At 41.3% G+C, this 13701-nt stretch overlaps 1 protein-coding gene across 12 annotated transcripts in view; it reads right to left on the bottom strand.

Annotated features, from left to right (window-relative positions):
• Window positions 1–3028: 3028 nt before the first annotated feature.
• The window catches only part of EBF3 (EBF transcription factor 3), a 119355-nt gene continuing 108682 nt past the window's right edge, over window positions 3029–13701 (bottom strand). For 3 of the 12 annotated variants that reach the window (XM_079311986.1, XM_079311988.1, XM_079311987.1), the window contains exons 12-16: window positions 13146–13211; window positions 12327–12504; window positions 10966–11154; window positions 10279–10368; window positions 3036–3195 (exon numbers count right to left, since the gene is read on the bottom strand). In XM_079311986.1, the coding sequence (XP_079168112.1) occupies window positions 3164–3195; window positions 10279–10368; window positions 10966–11154; window positions 12327–12504; window positions 13146–13211 (555 nt within the window). In that variant the 3' untranslated portion in view covers window positions 3036–3163. Of the gene's footprint in view, window positions 3196–10278; window positions 10477–10965; window positions 11155–12326; window positions 12505–13145; window positions 13212–13701 lie in introns of all 12 variants that reach the window. The other 9 variants (XM_079311978.1, XM_079311980.1, XM_079311979.1 and 6 more) reach the window with 5 other exon arrangements.

Consider the following 13701-nt stretch of genomic DNA (forward strand, 5'->3'; position numbering starts at 1 on the left):
CATTCTCCTCCCAAGGAACTGGAAAGACCACGTCAAGGATTTGGGTTTTTTCATAACAAAGGAATAAAAATCCTGATATTTAGAAATGAAACCCCCAGTGTTGCATTTTTTCGTTTCGTGTTTAGCCACTTTTTTTAATAATCAAACCAGATAAAATTACTAAAAATGAAATTCACAGACAAGAAATACTTTAATTAAATATTGTGTAAAATGAACATTTTTTTATACAGTTAAATATATGAAAAAATGTACAGATAAAACAATCTTATTGTAGGGTCTTTAACAGTAAAATCTACCATTTAGTGAAGCTTTCCGTCTGGAGACAATGAAGCAATGAGTGCATTGACTAATTAATCTAAAACACAAACAGATTGCATTTATGAAGGAACTTGCAGACTTTCTTAACATGTACACGTGACCTCTTTTTTTCTTTTCTTTTTTTTTTTTTTAGAGCAAAACCTTACTTAGACAAAATATAACGGAGGCAATTCAGTTCCAAAGTGACTTCTCAGGCTTTCCCACCAAGCCAAGCCTTGGCCATGCTCACAGAGCTGTGCTATGCTGAACCCTTCTTCTAAACCCTTCCAGAAAAGCTTGACTAAAATGTGCATTTGGTTTTTTTGCCCAAAAAGAAAAAAAAAAATACAAAAATAAAAATAATAATAATAATAATTAAAAAAATTAAAATGTTCCCTCCTATTTTGGTTAAAAGGTGAATTCTGCTGCAGTTTGCAACGTGTTTTGCAGTGCTGCGCTGGCAAAGGATTTAGTGCAAAATAAAAATAAAAACAACTCCACGTTTCTCTGGCTGGATTTGGCACTGAGAGCCACGGAATACGACGGAGGTCATTCCAGTTTAAAAAGTATGGTTGGCTATGGGTTGATTACAAAAATTCCCTAAAAAAAAAACACCTCAAGAAATCTAAATAAACAACTCCCAGACATAAAAAATTCGGTGTGATCCTGATTTCCCCTGAAACCTTTCCCGGTTTTGAGCAGAGCAGGGTTTGGGAGAATGCAGAGTGCAGCAGAAAATCCACACGTAAAGGAGTGGCAGAATTGTACACCAGGATTGTGCTTTTTTTCCCCTCATTTTTTACACCAGAAATCATCCAAATGAAGTTGTGATTAGCAATTGTGGTGTAAGCCTGTGATAAAACAGCACAAAAGTTCTTCAAAGAAGTTCACTTTTAAGGCATCAGAGAAGTTCATGTGGCAAACATTTTAATTAAAACATCAGAAGTGAATTTATTTTTAAACTTTAGGCCTCTGAATTTTTCCAGTAAACACAGTTCAGCTATGTGGCAAAGTCATGGGTGGCAGCTAAAAATGACTTTTTACAATCTTAAAAAAAAAAAAAAATTAAAAAAATTAAAAAATAAAGAAAACAAACAAACAAAAAAAAAAAGGAAATTAAAAAATGCAACCACAAAATAGATTAATCTTTTCTGTGGCTGTATCACATGCACATAGTCTACTAGTATTCATTACAGCCATGTGGCACAATTTTGATTTGACTATACAACAAACAACTTTTCTTTCAAAATTATTTGTTCTGATAACTTAAAAATAATATAAAAATAAACAATGAATTTGAATTTTTGAAAAAAAAAATTAAAAAAAAAAGAAAGGACGGAAATGCTAGACCTTAGCAACCTTATGAAGTACAAATGAAATGCACGGACACTGATTTATTTAAAAGAAAAACATGAAGGCAACAGTTCTTGGCTTAATGCTATTTTCAGCATCACGATACCAGGCCAGGACAAAAACCAGTACATACAAGAACATAAAAAAAAACAAAAAAACCCAAAAAAACAACAACAACAAAGAACCAAAACAAAACCAAAAAGATGAAAAGCAATATACAAAATTTCAAAGATAAATACAATATTTATAGTTGATATGTTACAAAATAAATTCCCTTAGTGACTGCAAGTGTTTATGTGAAAGAAAGTGTTGCAATGGATAAGTCTATTTTATCCCTTATAGCCGTCATAAGGAATAAAATCTGCTTTTTTTTTTTTTTTGTCTAAATATTTAAGTGGATCTGAAAAAAATTCAAGACAAGTGTATAAATATTTAGCTACAACTTTGGCAAAATCACAAAAGTCTACAATTTTATAACCACATACAAAACACATTAGGGAAGAAGGATCTAGAAGTCAAAAGGACAATTTTCTGGTACAAGAAACATAGACTTCACAGTAGCCTAAAATGCAATAGTATACAGTGCTAGCAAAAGTTGAAAAAATGTTGCAGATCACACTTGCTTAACAGGAAGCTCTAGCAGTGGAAGTATATTTTTTTCATTTTTTTTTTAAACCAACAGACAGTAGCAATTTCTTTTTTGTTTTTTTTTCTCTGTCAGTGTGCTTGTTGAAGGCAAGAGAATTCAATATCAAAGTTACAATTTCTAACTACAATAAGTTACAAAGTTCCATTTCATTAAGATGAAGTTAAGCAACGATAAACCCCCCCTCGCCCGCCCCCACGCCCCGGTTTTTTGTGTGGTTTTTTTCTTTTCTAATCATATATTCATCCTTTGTTTTCTTTTTTAATTCGTTTTTTTTTTTTTCCAGTTTGATGGCTCATAACCTCCTTGGCCCCCCCCCACCCCCTTTTTTTTTTTTTTTCCACCACAAAAAAATATTTCACATTATAGAGATACACAACCATTGTGAATCTAGTTATGAGTACAGAAAAATGTTCGGAGGCATTTTTCATCAGTGTTTCATGATAATCAAAATGGTGCATCCACAAAGTTTCTCCCAACACATAGCAAGTACTAGACATAGCCAAGACGTAATCAGAAACTTTATACAAAATAGGCGTCGCTTTTTCCTTATTCTCCAGGACTGAGAAATGTGAAAATATGAGAAAAATTCAGTCAATAAAATGGAATTGTTCATGAAGAAGTAGGTTGTTTGCATGTAGATTCTTAATAGTTTAAATAAAATCTTTAAACAAAGTCTTTTTTTTTTTTCTTTTTTTGTGGGGTTTTTTTGTGGGTTTGTTTTTTTTTTTTTCCTGTAGCGTTTCGATTTTGTTGCTGATTCTGCGTGAAGATAACTGCTTCCATCAGCATGTCTTAATATACTAAACTTGTCCCCTAAGCCCATCCTCTGCAGCTTGGTGCTACTGTAGGTAAACAAAAGTGACTTTACATTGGCGGGACTACAAGCCCAGACATGGCTAAAAGAAAAAAGAGAAGAAAAGGAGCAGTTATTGGCAGAGCCACCAGGGAGGGGATGCAGAGCCTGGATCCTGCACGGCATCCCCAGAGCAAGGAGCAGGCACACTGCTCCCAAAAACACACCCAACATCATCCCCTGAGGAAGGAGCAGGCACACTGCTCCCAAAAACACACCCAACATCATCCCAGAGCAAGGAGCAGGCACACTGCTCCCAAAAACACATCCCAACCTCATCCCAGAGCAAGGAGCAGGCACACTGCTCCCAAAAACACACCCAACATCATCCCAGAGCAAGGAGCAGGCACACTGCTCCCAAAAACAAACCCAACATCATCCCCAGAGCAAGGAGCAGGCACACTGCTCCCAAAAACACCCCAACATCATCCCCAGAGCAAGGAGCAGGAACATTGCTCCCAAAAACACACCCAACATCATCCCAGAGACAGGAGCAGGAACATTGCTCCCAAAAACACACCCAACATCATCCCAGAGCAAGGAGCAGGCACACTGCTCCCAAAAACACACCCAACATCATCCCAGAGCAAGGAGCAGGCACACTGCTCCCAAAAACACACCCAACATCATCCCCTGAGGAAGGAGCAGGCACACTGCTCCCAAAAACACACCCAACATCATCCCCAGAGCAAGGAGCAGGCACACTGCTCCCAAAAACACACCCAACATCATCCCCTGAGGAAGGAGCAGGCACACTGCTCCCAAAAACACACCCCAACATCATCCCAGAGCAAGGAGCAGGCACACTGCTCCCAAAAACACCCCAACATCATCCCAGAGCAAGGAACAGGCACACTGCTCCCAAAAACACACCCCAACATCATCCCAGAGCAAGGAGCAGGCACACTGCTCCCAAAAACACACCCAACATCATCGCCTGAGGAAGGAGCAGGCACACTGCTCCCAAAAACACACCCCAACATCATCCCCAGAGCAAGGAGCAGGCACACTGCTCCCAAAAACACACCCCAACATCATCCCAGAGCAAGGAGCAGGAACATTGCTCCCAAAAACACACCCCAACATCATCCCAGAGCAAGGAGCAGGCACACTGCTCCCAAAAACACACCCAACATCATCGCCTGAGGAAGGAGCAGGCACACTGCTCCCAAAAACACACCCCAACATCATCCCAGAGCAAGGAGCAGGAACATTGCTCCCAAAAACACACCCAACATCATCCCAGAGACAGGAGCAGGCACACTGCTCCCAAAAACACACCCCAACATCATCCCAGAGCAAGGAGCAGGCACACTGCTCCCAAAAACACACCCAACATCATCCCAGAGACAGGAGCAGGCACACTGCTCCCAAAAACACACCCAACATCATCCCCAGAGCAAGGAGCAGGCACACTGCTCCCAAAAACACACCCCAACATCATCCCCTGAGGAAGGAGCAGGAACATTGCTCCCAAAAACACACCCAACATCATCCCCTGAGGAAGGAGCTCGCAGGGCACCCCAGGCTCAGCCCCTCTCCAGGCTCCCAAAACTCCTCTGGCTGTGCCCCCATCCCTTGGGGACATCCCCACCAACAAATCCACACCCTGGGCAGAAAACCTCCTTTTCCACCATCCTGCTCCCTGATAAAAACTCTTGAAAACTCTCCAAACCAAAACCAAGAACTCTAAACCTTCTCCCAACTCTAGAGCTCAACCACCACAAAAAGACACGATGTTAACACCCCTGAGCAACCACATCCTGTTGTTTTTTAACAGATAAAGACTGAGATGGCAACAACCACAGCTTTTTTCCTAGTTAACTCTTTGGTAGAAGCATAATTTAGACAGTCTTTAATTTTAGTGTTGTTTAATTTTTGCCGTAATGATATTTCTCATTAATTTATGTACAACAGATATTAATAAATTTGTTCGTGTAGCGATGTGAACTTCAATTTCTCAGTTCATTAATTTCAACAATATTAATTTATTTCAGATTCGCTGTTGCAGCTTTACAGTTTGGGAGAGCTGGGTCTGTACACATTTCATAGGTAACACAACCAAGAGCTGCACCCAGAGCCCAGAGCAGCCCCTGGTCCTGCCAGGGCTTTTTGTGGATTTGGATGGAGTTAAACCTCCCTAAAACACAGCTCAGGTGATGGTCTTGAAACAGGAGAAATTCTTCCAACTTTGCTATTTTTCTCCTCAGTTAAATGTGTCAAATATATCAAAATCAAAACTGAAGTTTTAATTTTGCAACATTCATAATGATGAATGTTTCAAGCCAAACCAGCAACTGAAGTTACTAAGTTTAACAGTGGGTATATTGGCAGAGAGCCTTTCTACCCAAAATATTCTGTTTCCTTATCATGTTCTCAGAGAATCACAGAATCATTTAGGTTGGAAAGCGTCTCCAAGATCACCAAGTCCAAGTTGTGCCACCTTGTCCCCAGCCCGGAGCACTCAGTGTCACCTCCAGGAATTCCTGGGACACCTCCAGGGATGGGCACTCCAAACCTGCCTGGGCAGCCCCTCAAGAAACCCTTAAAACCATCCCCTCACTAAACCTCCTCCTCCTCCATCAGCCTTATTTTTCTTTGGGAAAGAAAAAAAAAATCTCAATTCTTCAATTTAACCATTTTTGTTGAACTCTCTTTGTGGCACAGTCTGAGAGGGGGTGCAAGGCTGGTGCTCTAGATGTGCATTTCACAATTTCTTTTAGTAGCAATCTTTGACAATTGAGAATTTCTGCACTGAGCTTCCTGCTGTGCAAATTGATACCAAACGCCTTCTTAAAGAAAAATGAGCTGGTGAGTTTTCTAATAATAATTTTAATACTTCCATCTGGAGGAAGACCAGAAAATTAAGCAGGATGCAATTTTAAAAGAATATGGAGAGCCTTTTGCTGTGCATTATAGTCCTATAACCAGAGAGCAATATCTTTCACAATCTATAGAAAGTAAATTACGATTGAAAACCAAATTTTGAACACATATTGCAGCGAGCCAGTAGTCCCTCACTAAAAAAATTTCTTTTTTACCTTTAATGTTCATTGTTTTAAACAGGAAAAGACTCTCTGCCCTAAGGAACACACATGGTAGGATCCTGCTCTTAAAAAATTCGTGTGAGTACTTGACTTTCTGCTCATAGACTATGGAGGTCACGCAGAGTCAACAAGATTGTGGCTTTTTGGATATGGCCCAAAAGCCCTTTTTTTTTTGTTTTGTAGGCTTACTCACAGGAGTGAGTCAGGCCCTGGGGAAGCAGGGAGGGAGTGTCTCCTGCCAGAGCTGCAGGTTCTGAGTGCTGGCCCTGCTCAGGCAGGGCTGGCTGAGGATGGATGTGCAGCAAGGGGAGGAGGAAACCTCAGCCCAGGCTGGCACTGCCCACTGCCTGAGCTCTCTGAGATCCCCCCAGATTGTCTTTTTCACTCTTAATCTCTGCCTTCATTGTTGAATCATAAAATCCCAGAATGATTGGGGTTGGGATCTTAATGACCACCTGGTTCCAATTCCCTGCCTCCCTCCCTTCCACCAGAAAGTCTCTTGGATCTCTTTACAGGAAAAGTGTCACCTACAGATGTCTGCACGTTCACTCTTGGGCAGTAGGTCCTGCAGCACAGAGAGGGGTTTGGGGCTGTGCTTACAGTTCTTGCTTCTGGTGGGGTGGGCTGGGGTGGTCCTGATGCTCAGGGTTACACCAGCACAAGCCAGAAGCTAGAGCAGCTCAACTTCTCTTTAATTCTTTGTCAGGAGACAAAGCAGTCCCCCTGAGGTCCAGCTGGAGCTGCTTAGTTCTGCAGTTCTCACCAACCCAGATGTACCACAAGCAGCTTTTTTTCCCACACAGAGATACCCTACAGTGGTTTACCCACCAGGGAGGGGTCAATTAACCCCAAATCTCTGCAAAAGGACCACCCTTGTCTGAATAATTATCCATCCTTATCCAAGTCTAAACTGCAGGATTTGCCTCTTATGCAGCACCAGTGGTCATGAGCTCTTACTACCCTCTTGGCTTGACTGACTGTGACCATTGCTAACAGTGACATCTCCTCAGCTGTCACTCAGCTCATTCACATCCTGCCCTAAAATGAGACTCTGCACTTGAAGATCACCTAAAAAACTGCAGCTGTGTTGGAATGCAGCTCTCAAACTCCATATTTTAACTTAATGTAGAAAATGTGCTGATCAGAAAACTCTCGAGGTGACTGTTCAGAGACCAGAAAGCAACTAATTAAACTTTAAAAAGAGTTCCTGGTCAACAAATGACTGGGAAAATAGGAAGGAAGAAGCAGAAACTCCCTAATGAGCTCTATGGATCAAATGCACTGTAAATAAGTGCCAGCACAGGAGTGTTGGTGGCTTCTCTTGATGGTGTCTCATGAAGGAGGGAGCTGACAAACTCATGCCTGTCCTGCCCCTCAGCCCTGGCTGCAGCTGAGATCTGGAGGATGGGAGAAGCTCTGTCAGTCTGAGGGATTTTGTGAGTTCAGTCTGAGGGATTTTGTGAGTTCAGCCTGAACTGAGTCAAAGCTTTGGGTGGAGAAAGGGATGGTGCCTGTGCTGGAATGGTGAAGGAGCTCACAGAGTGGGGCAGGTGAAAGTGTGGCTGCCCCTGATCCCTGAAGTGCCAAGGCCAGGTGGGACCAGCCTTGGAGCACCCTGGGATAGTGGAAGGGGTACTGCCCAAAGTTGGAGCTAGATGGTCTTTAAGGTCCCTTCCAACCCAAACCACTCCAGGATTCCATGCCAGTTCCCTAACTCCCACAATACTGAGCATCACCTTGTGGTGCTGCTTAGCATAAATTATTACTATTATTACTATTACTATTATTACTATTATTATTACTATTACGTTTTGGTTGGGGTGTTTTATTTTTTTTTTTGCCACAACCCTTGAAGTCACTGCTCTAATTACCAGGCCAGAAGGACATTCTGCTTGTTTCTCTGGGTCCTTCTGCTCAACACAAAATGATTCAGATGACAGAGAAAAATTGTCAATTTTCATTTATTTATTTATTTATCTATCTATGTATTATCTATTTACTTTCAACGCTTGATTTTCAGTTCAGATGCTGTCCCAAAACCCAAAAGGATGATGCCAAGTCTGCTGCTTGGACTGCAGCATCCAAACTCTGGGGGTTGAAGGCATCATTAGGACTTCACTGGGCTCTCTGGGCATGAAGAAAGGCTCAGTGCAAAGTGAGGCTGGGCTCAGCCTAAGAGCTGAATTCATGACCTATTTAACAAATCACTATTGGCTGAATCCAAGTCATCTCCTGAGCTTTATACAAAAATCTTTCTGTACCTGAGGATGGAGATGTGCAGTTACTGGGGAGGTGCTAAAGGACATTGGGTGCTCAGTGCAGGCACTCAGCCCTCCCAGTTTTCCTTAAAATCCCACTTTGAGGTAATGTAGAGACTTCAAGTACCTAAAACTTGGAGTGTATGACAGGAAGCCCCTTAATCACATACTGTACTGGCAAAAATTTAGATAATTTTAATTTAGATCTTTAAATAATTGTGTTGTTCAGAGTAAATAAAAAATCAATTAGTTAATCTTCCTGACTCAGATCTAAGCCATGTGTTATCACATTTATATTATTTTTGATCTATTATTTTACACTTATTATTTTTATTTTTTTTTCCCATTACTTTATTTCAGTATTTACTTTTCATAGCAGTGTCTTCCTACAAAAAGAGGAAAGTTGGACATTGGATTATTTTATGAATGGATTATCTTTTCTAAGGATATGGATATAGTTTTCTACTTACAGCAGTAACACAGTGAAGCTTCCACTAAAGAAATACACTAAAAACTGTTTATTTAATTATCCTTTCCTTTAATATTCATGCTACAAGGAGTTTGCATGTCTGGATTCTCAGATCTTTGTTGACCTGAGTGCATAGCAAGGTCTCAGACGTTTTTTTTGAGCCAAGAAGTTAAGAGCAAGCTACAGGAAAGTTCATTTTTTAATCCTTCAAAAAGGATCAAAAAAGTTCCATGGGATTGGGGTGATGCCTCTCCAAAGTGCCCCACAAAATGCAGGAGTCCAGAATTGGTCTGGCAGATTAAAATCCCCCTCCTCTGTTTGCCTGTGAGTGCTGGTGGGATTATGGGATACAAAGAATAAATAATCCTGTGCTGCTGAGGAAGTCAAGAGGAGTGATGAGCTGTGGGATGGGAGCATCCTCAGCCCTTCCTGCTTTCAGTGGGATCTGAAGTGCCTCAATCCACTGCCCTGTGCACCCAGACTCCACCAGAGGCACACAGACCTTCCCAGCTATTCTAATGCACCTACAGTCTCACCTTCTGCATGTCCAAACACCCCCCAAAATGCCAAAATGGGCCATGAGCCCTCCTTTGCAGAGTGACCTCTCTGTGTTTTTGTTCTCACATTGTGCCATAATTCCTCCTGCCCCACACCCTGCAGGTGGCCACGGACATTCTGCCACTGATTTATCAGTTGTTCCTTGCATTGCCCACATGAAATCACAAGGATTAAAAAAAAAAAATTAACAAAAAGGCAAAATATTATAATTGCCTGCCCTAATTAAAATATTTTATTCATTTAGGGATGTAACCCTAACACCACAGGAAGAGCTGGGACATCAGAGCATGCAAACCACTGCATAGCTAGTCCAGGGAAGCTTAGACCACTGCTTAACCTGACTTATATTAACCTGACACGTTCAAAATCACTACTGCACCCTACATAAAACAAGGAATTCACACCATGTCCTGCCAGAACACTGCTTAAACATCCACAGAAATGTGCTCAGAAAACATATAAACACCAGGAGAACACAAACCCTCCAAGAGGCATTCAGGGATACAGTCTTCCCTTAAAATTTAAGGCACAAACTCCTAAGGGAAAATGCCAGAAAAACAACTGGTGTTTGCTCTAATGCAAGCATCAAAAATGAACTAAAAACCTGAAAATCTCAGCAGACCATTCACACTACCGTTTCTCCCCCTGCTTTTGCATCACTATTAGAACACTGAAAAAAAAAAAAAAAAAACAGCAAGGTACCTTTCTCCCCGAGAAAAAGCACCAAAAGGAGGAAAAAAAATAAAAAAATAAAAAGAAGCAGCAGAGAGAAAATTGAGAGAGATGGGGCTCACCTTGAAGTCCATTTCCATTTGCACTGGTGCAAGATGGTGGAGGAGAGGCTTGGGGCCTGACAACAGGAGCGAAGGCGCTCTTTTGTTTCACTGCAGAGATGACATTGGCAGGTGAGAATGAGAAAATGCCGTGTGTACTGCTACAGTTTGAAGGGAGGGTGACCGAAGAGGCTGCCATGGTAGGGCTTGACGGCACTACTGCAATAAAGCAAAAATAATCAGGACTCAGATTGAGGTTTTCACGGCAAACACGGAAAAAGAGAGTGATAGGGCCTTGCCTCTTAAAATATATATAGAGGTATATATATATATATATATATATAAAAAAAATAGATATAAAAAAATAAAAATGAAATGCCTTGGCTTGGCCACTCTCTGGATAACAGGCAAACTCTTTTGTGTTGGACTTTTGTTACGAATTGAGCAGTCCAATTTTTGTTTTGTTTTTTTTTGGTTTCGTTTTGTTTTGTTTGTTCTTTTATTTTTTTTTTCTTTTTTCTCTATCTGAGATTGTATTCTGGCGCAAAACAGCTCAATTTATTATTTTCATTTTTACGTCCAGCCTCCAGAGTCACCCCTCCTTTTATCCAGTAGCTGACAACAGAGGAAATCAAAACAATGCAAGGAGTTGATTTGGTAGTAAATATGAATCTATATGATGATGTGTTACCAAAAATAGACACTTACTGCCATAAGGAGAGTTAGCTGAGGAGCCATTAAGAAATCCAGGGGAACCTGGTACACCTAGATTGGGCATGCCGGCATTGCCATATCCATTCATGCTATTGCTGACTGTGTTGTAATTGGACTGCTGAGGAGTACTGCTGGGAACATATCCTCGCGGGGAAACACTGCTTGTGTTGCGACTGTAACCTACTGTGTTAGAAACCCCCCCACCCCAAAAAAATAATGTTATTTTATAAGATAGACTTAGGGCTGGGGGGTTTCCTCATGCAGCATATATTACACAGTTTTAATTGATTGCACAGCTTTGCTCTGGGTTGTCTCTCACTGCCCTATCAACTCTTGCAGCTTGAGATAACCTTATCACGCCAACCCTACTTAAATCATCCGCGAGCACTCTATGTTGTCTCTCCTCTTAGCACAGACAGCCAACAAAAGCTCTCTTCGATCCAGCTGTGTCAGGTGCCTTCACGTTTGTCTTTAGGAGCAATTATCAACAGGCTTTGTACCAACACACTGCGTGAACTTTCAGCCTCTCCACACCTTCAAAATGCCAGAGCTGACAAGGAAAACTTTTTTGTTGCGGTGATTTACTTTGAAAGGCTGTTTTGGGGTCTTCATTTTGTGATTGATATTTTTATGCTAACAACAAGCTTTCGTAAGGTGTAGCCATCAGTGGAAACTAATTCAAGAGCAAGTACAGAATTTTATAAGGCTTATTAGCTTGGAAATGCATTAAAAGACAATCTTTTTAGAAGAGGTAACATAGCGGAATCAGGATTTTAAATAACAATTTGTTCCTATCTGAGCAATCAATTTAATAATTACGTTGCAAGCAAAAAAAAATATGCGTTTGAACATATCTGATAATCCTGTTTCCCTCCTTTCATTAGTAGCAAAATTAATTTTAAATGCAATACGCTACATGCATTTTCAATTACAACAGGTAAATTAAATCAACTATTACTTTTATTAGTAACATATATGTCACACATGCCTACAAACAAAGTATTTTAAAATCACAGACATCAAATTAGATTTATCTGTGTAAATATTCCAAAACCAGGTGGAGGCACCGAGACATAATTATTTTATAAACCAACCATACACGTTGTATATTTATTGCTAATAACAAAGAGCTTTTTACACTTTGCCAATTTTCTTTTTTTTTTTTTCCCCCACTGGAGATGCTTTATGATAACAGCAAACGAAAGAACAGGGAGAATTAAATATTACGAGAAAGTTAAAAGACGGCATTTCATTCCGCGCTCAGACACAGGGCTACGGGGACAGAGAGAGGGAGGACAGGGGAGCTGCCCAAAAAGCCAACAAGGTGAAGGATTAACCCTTGAAATCCCACCTACCTTGGTCGTTGGCTTGCGATGTTTCAGAGACGTTGACGGCGAGCTGGCTGCTGAAGGAGTTGACGCCCATCATGCCGGTGTGGGCGGGAGTGTTGGCTAGAGTGGGGATCTGGTTGTGGTTGCGGGGCACGCTGTACAACGCCTCAGCAATGTCAGCTGCTCGTTTCAGGATTATTTCCTAGAGAGACACGGAACAAGCACTGACAACTCAGATTCGTGAGAATGCTCCAAGTCGCAAGAGCGCTAAAATTTGCCGAAGAGATTCACGTGGAATTGTAGTGAGGGTGAGGGGTTTTGCTGCCTGTTTTAACAACACCTCCTGCTTTTCCTTCCCATGCCCAATTGTGCCTCGATACAGGAAGTATAAAGAAATTAACATAAATCTCCAGTGTAGCACTGGAACTTGGGTGAAAATCATCACACGGGTTTGATGCATGCGAGGCAGGAGTTGTATTTTCAGCAGTTTGCAAAATAGAGTACGGCTGATCCACTCGGCTGAGCAGATTTCTTTAGGACTTCCCATTAGTCACTGTATATTTTGGCCCGAGTTCAAGGTTATTCTCTTGCCTTAATGCTTGCTTATGCTTTTGGCACCTCGCACTTAATTGTCATTTCTGATAGGCAAACGAGCGGCCAGAGGAGAGCGGGAAGATGAAGCGTTTCCCTCGGAGCATTGCATCACATCACACTGCCCTCAAGGTGGCTGGCAAAGCCTGGCTGTGTACAAAGGCAACGTGCTGATGCTCTGCCAGCCCTGCACACAGCAGGTATTGATCTACACGTGTCGGCGTGGGAACAAAGAGCGCGCTGCTGACCTACCTGGTTGTTATGGGGCATCCCATATAGGGCTTCAACAAGGTCTGCTGCTCTCTTAAGTAATACTTCCTAAAGGGAAACAAACAACCTGCGTTATGTTTCACTAAGGCAGGAGAAGCGCGGTGATGTTGGCAGTCTCTAATTGCAAGGAACTGATAAAGTGGATAAAATACATCACACGCCACGCTTGTGCTCCCATTATATTTAGGAGATGTATTACAAAGGTATTTTGTTTGGGAGGAAAACAGGGTTTGTGGTTTGAAGTCAAAGTTAGAGACGAGCCTAAAAATAATATTGCATTTTACATCCAGCTGTTCAATTATGATTGACTCGGAAAGGTGTTTGCTGCTGTAGCATGTAGCTCTCGTGCTGAATTAGTGAAATCAGTGCTCGAGGTTTAATGATGTAGTCTTATGGGTATTAAACAAACAAACACATGGTAGAGATATGAAAGGCACAGGCATCACATTTGGCTGTTAATTCCTAGCACTTTAGTGGTGAAGAACAATAAGTAATTTTCCATATCTTAATTAAACTGGCAGAGTCCTTAAAGACAACA

The sequence above is a fragment of the Erithacus rubecula genome, assembly GCF_903797595.1.
Source record: "Erithacus rubecula genome assembly, chromosome: 9".
NCBI classification, from domain to species: domain Eukaryota; kingdom Metazoa; phylum Chordata; class Aves; order Passeriformes; family Muscicapidae; genus Erithacus; species Erithacus rubecula.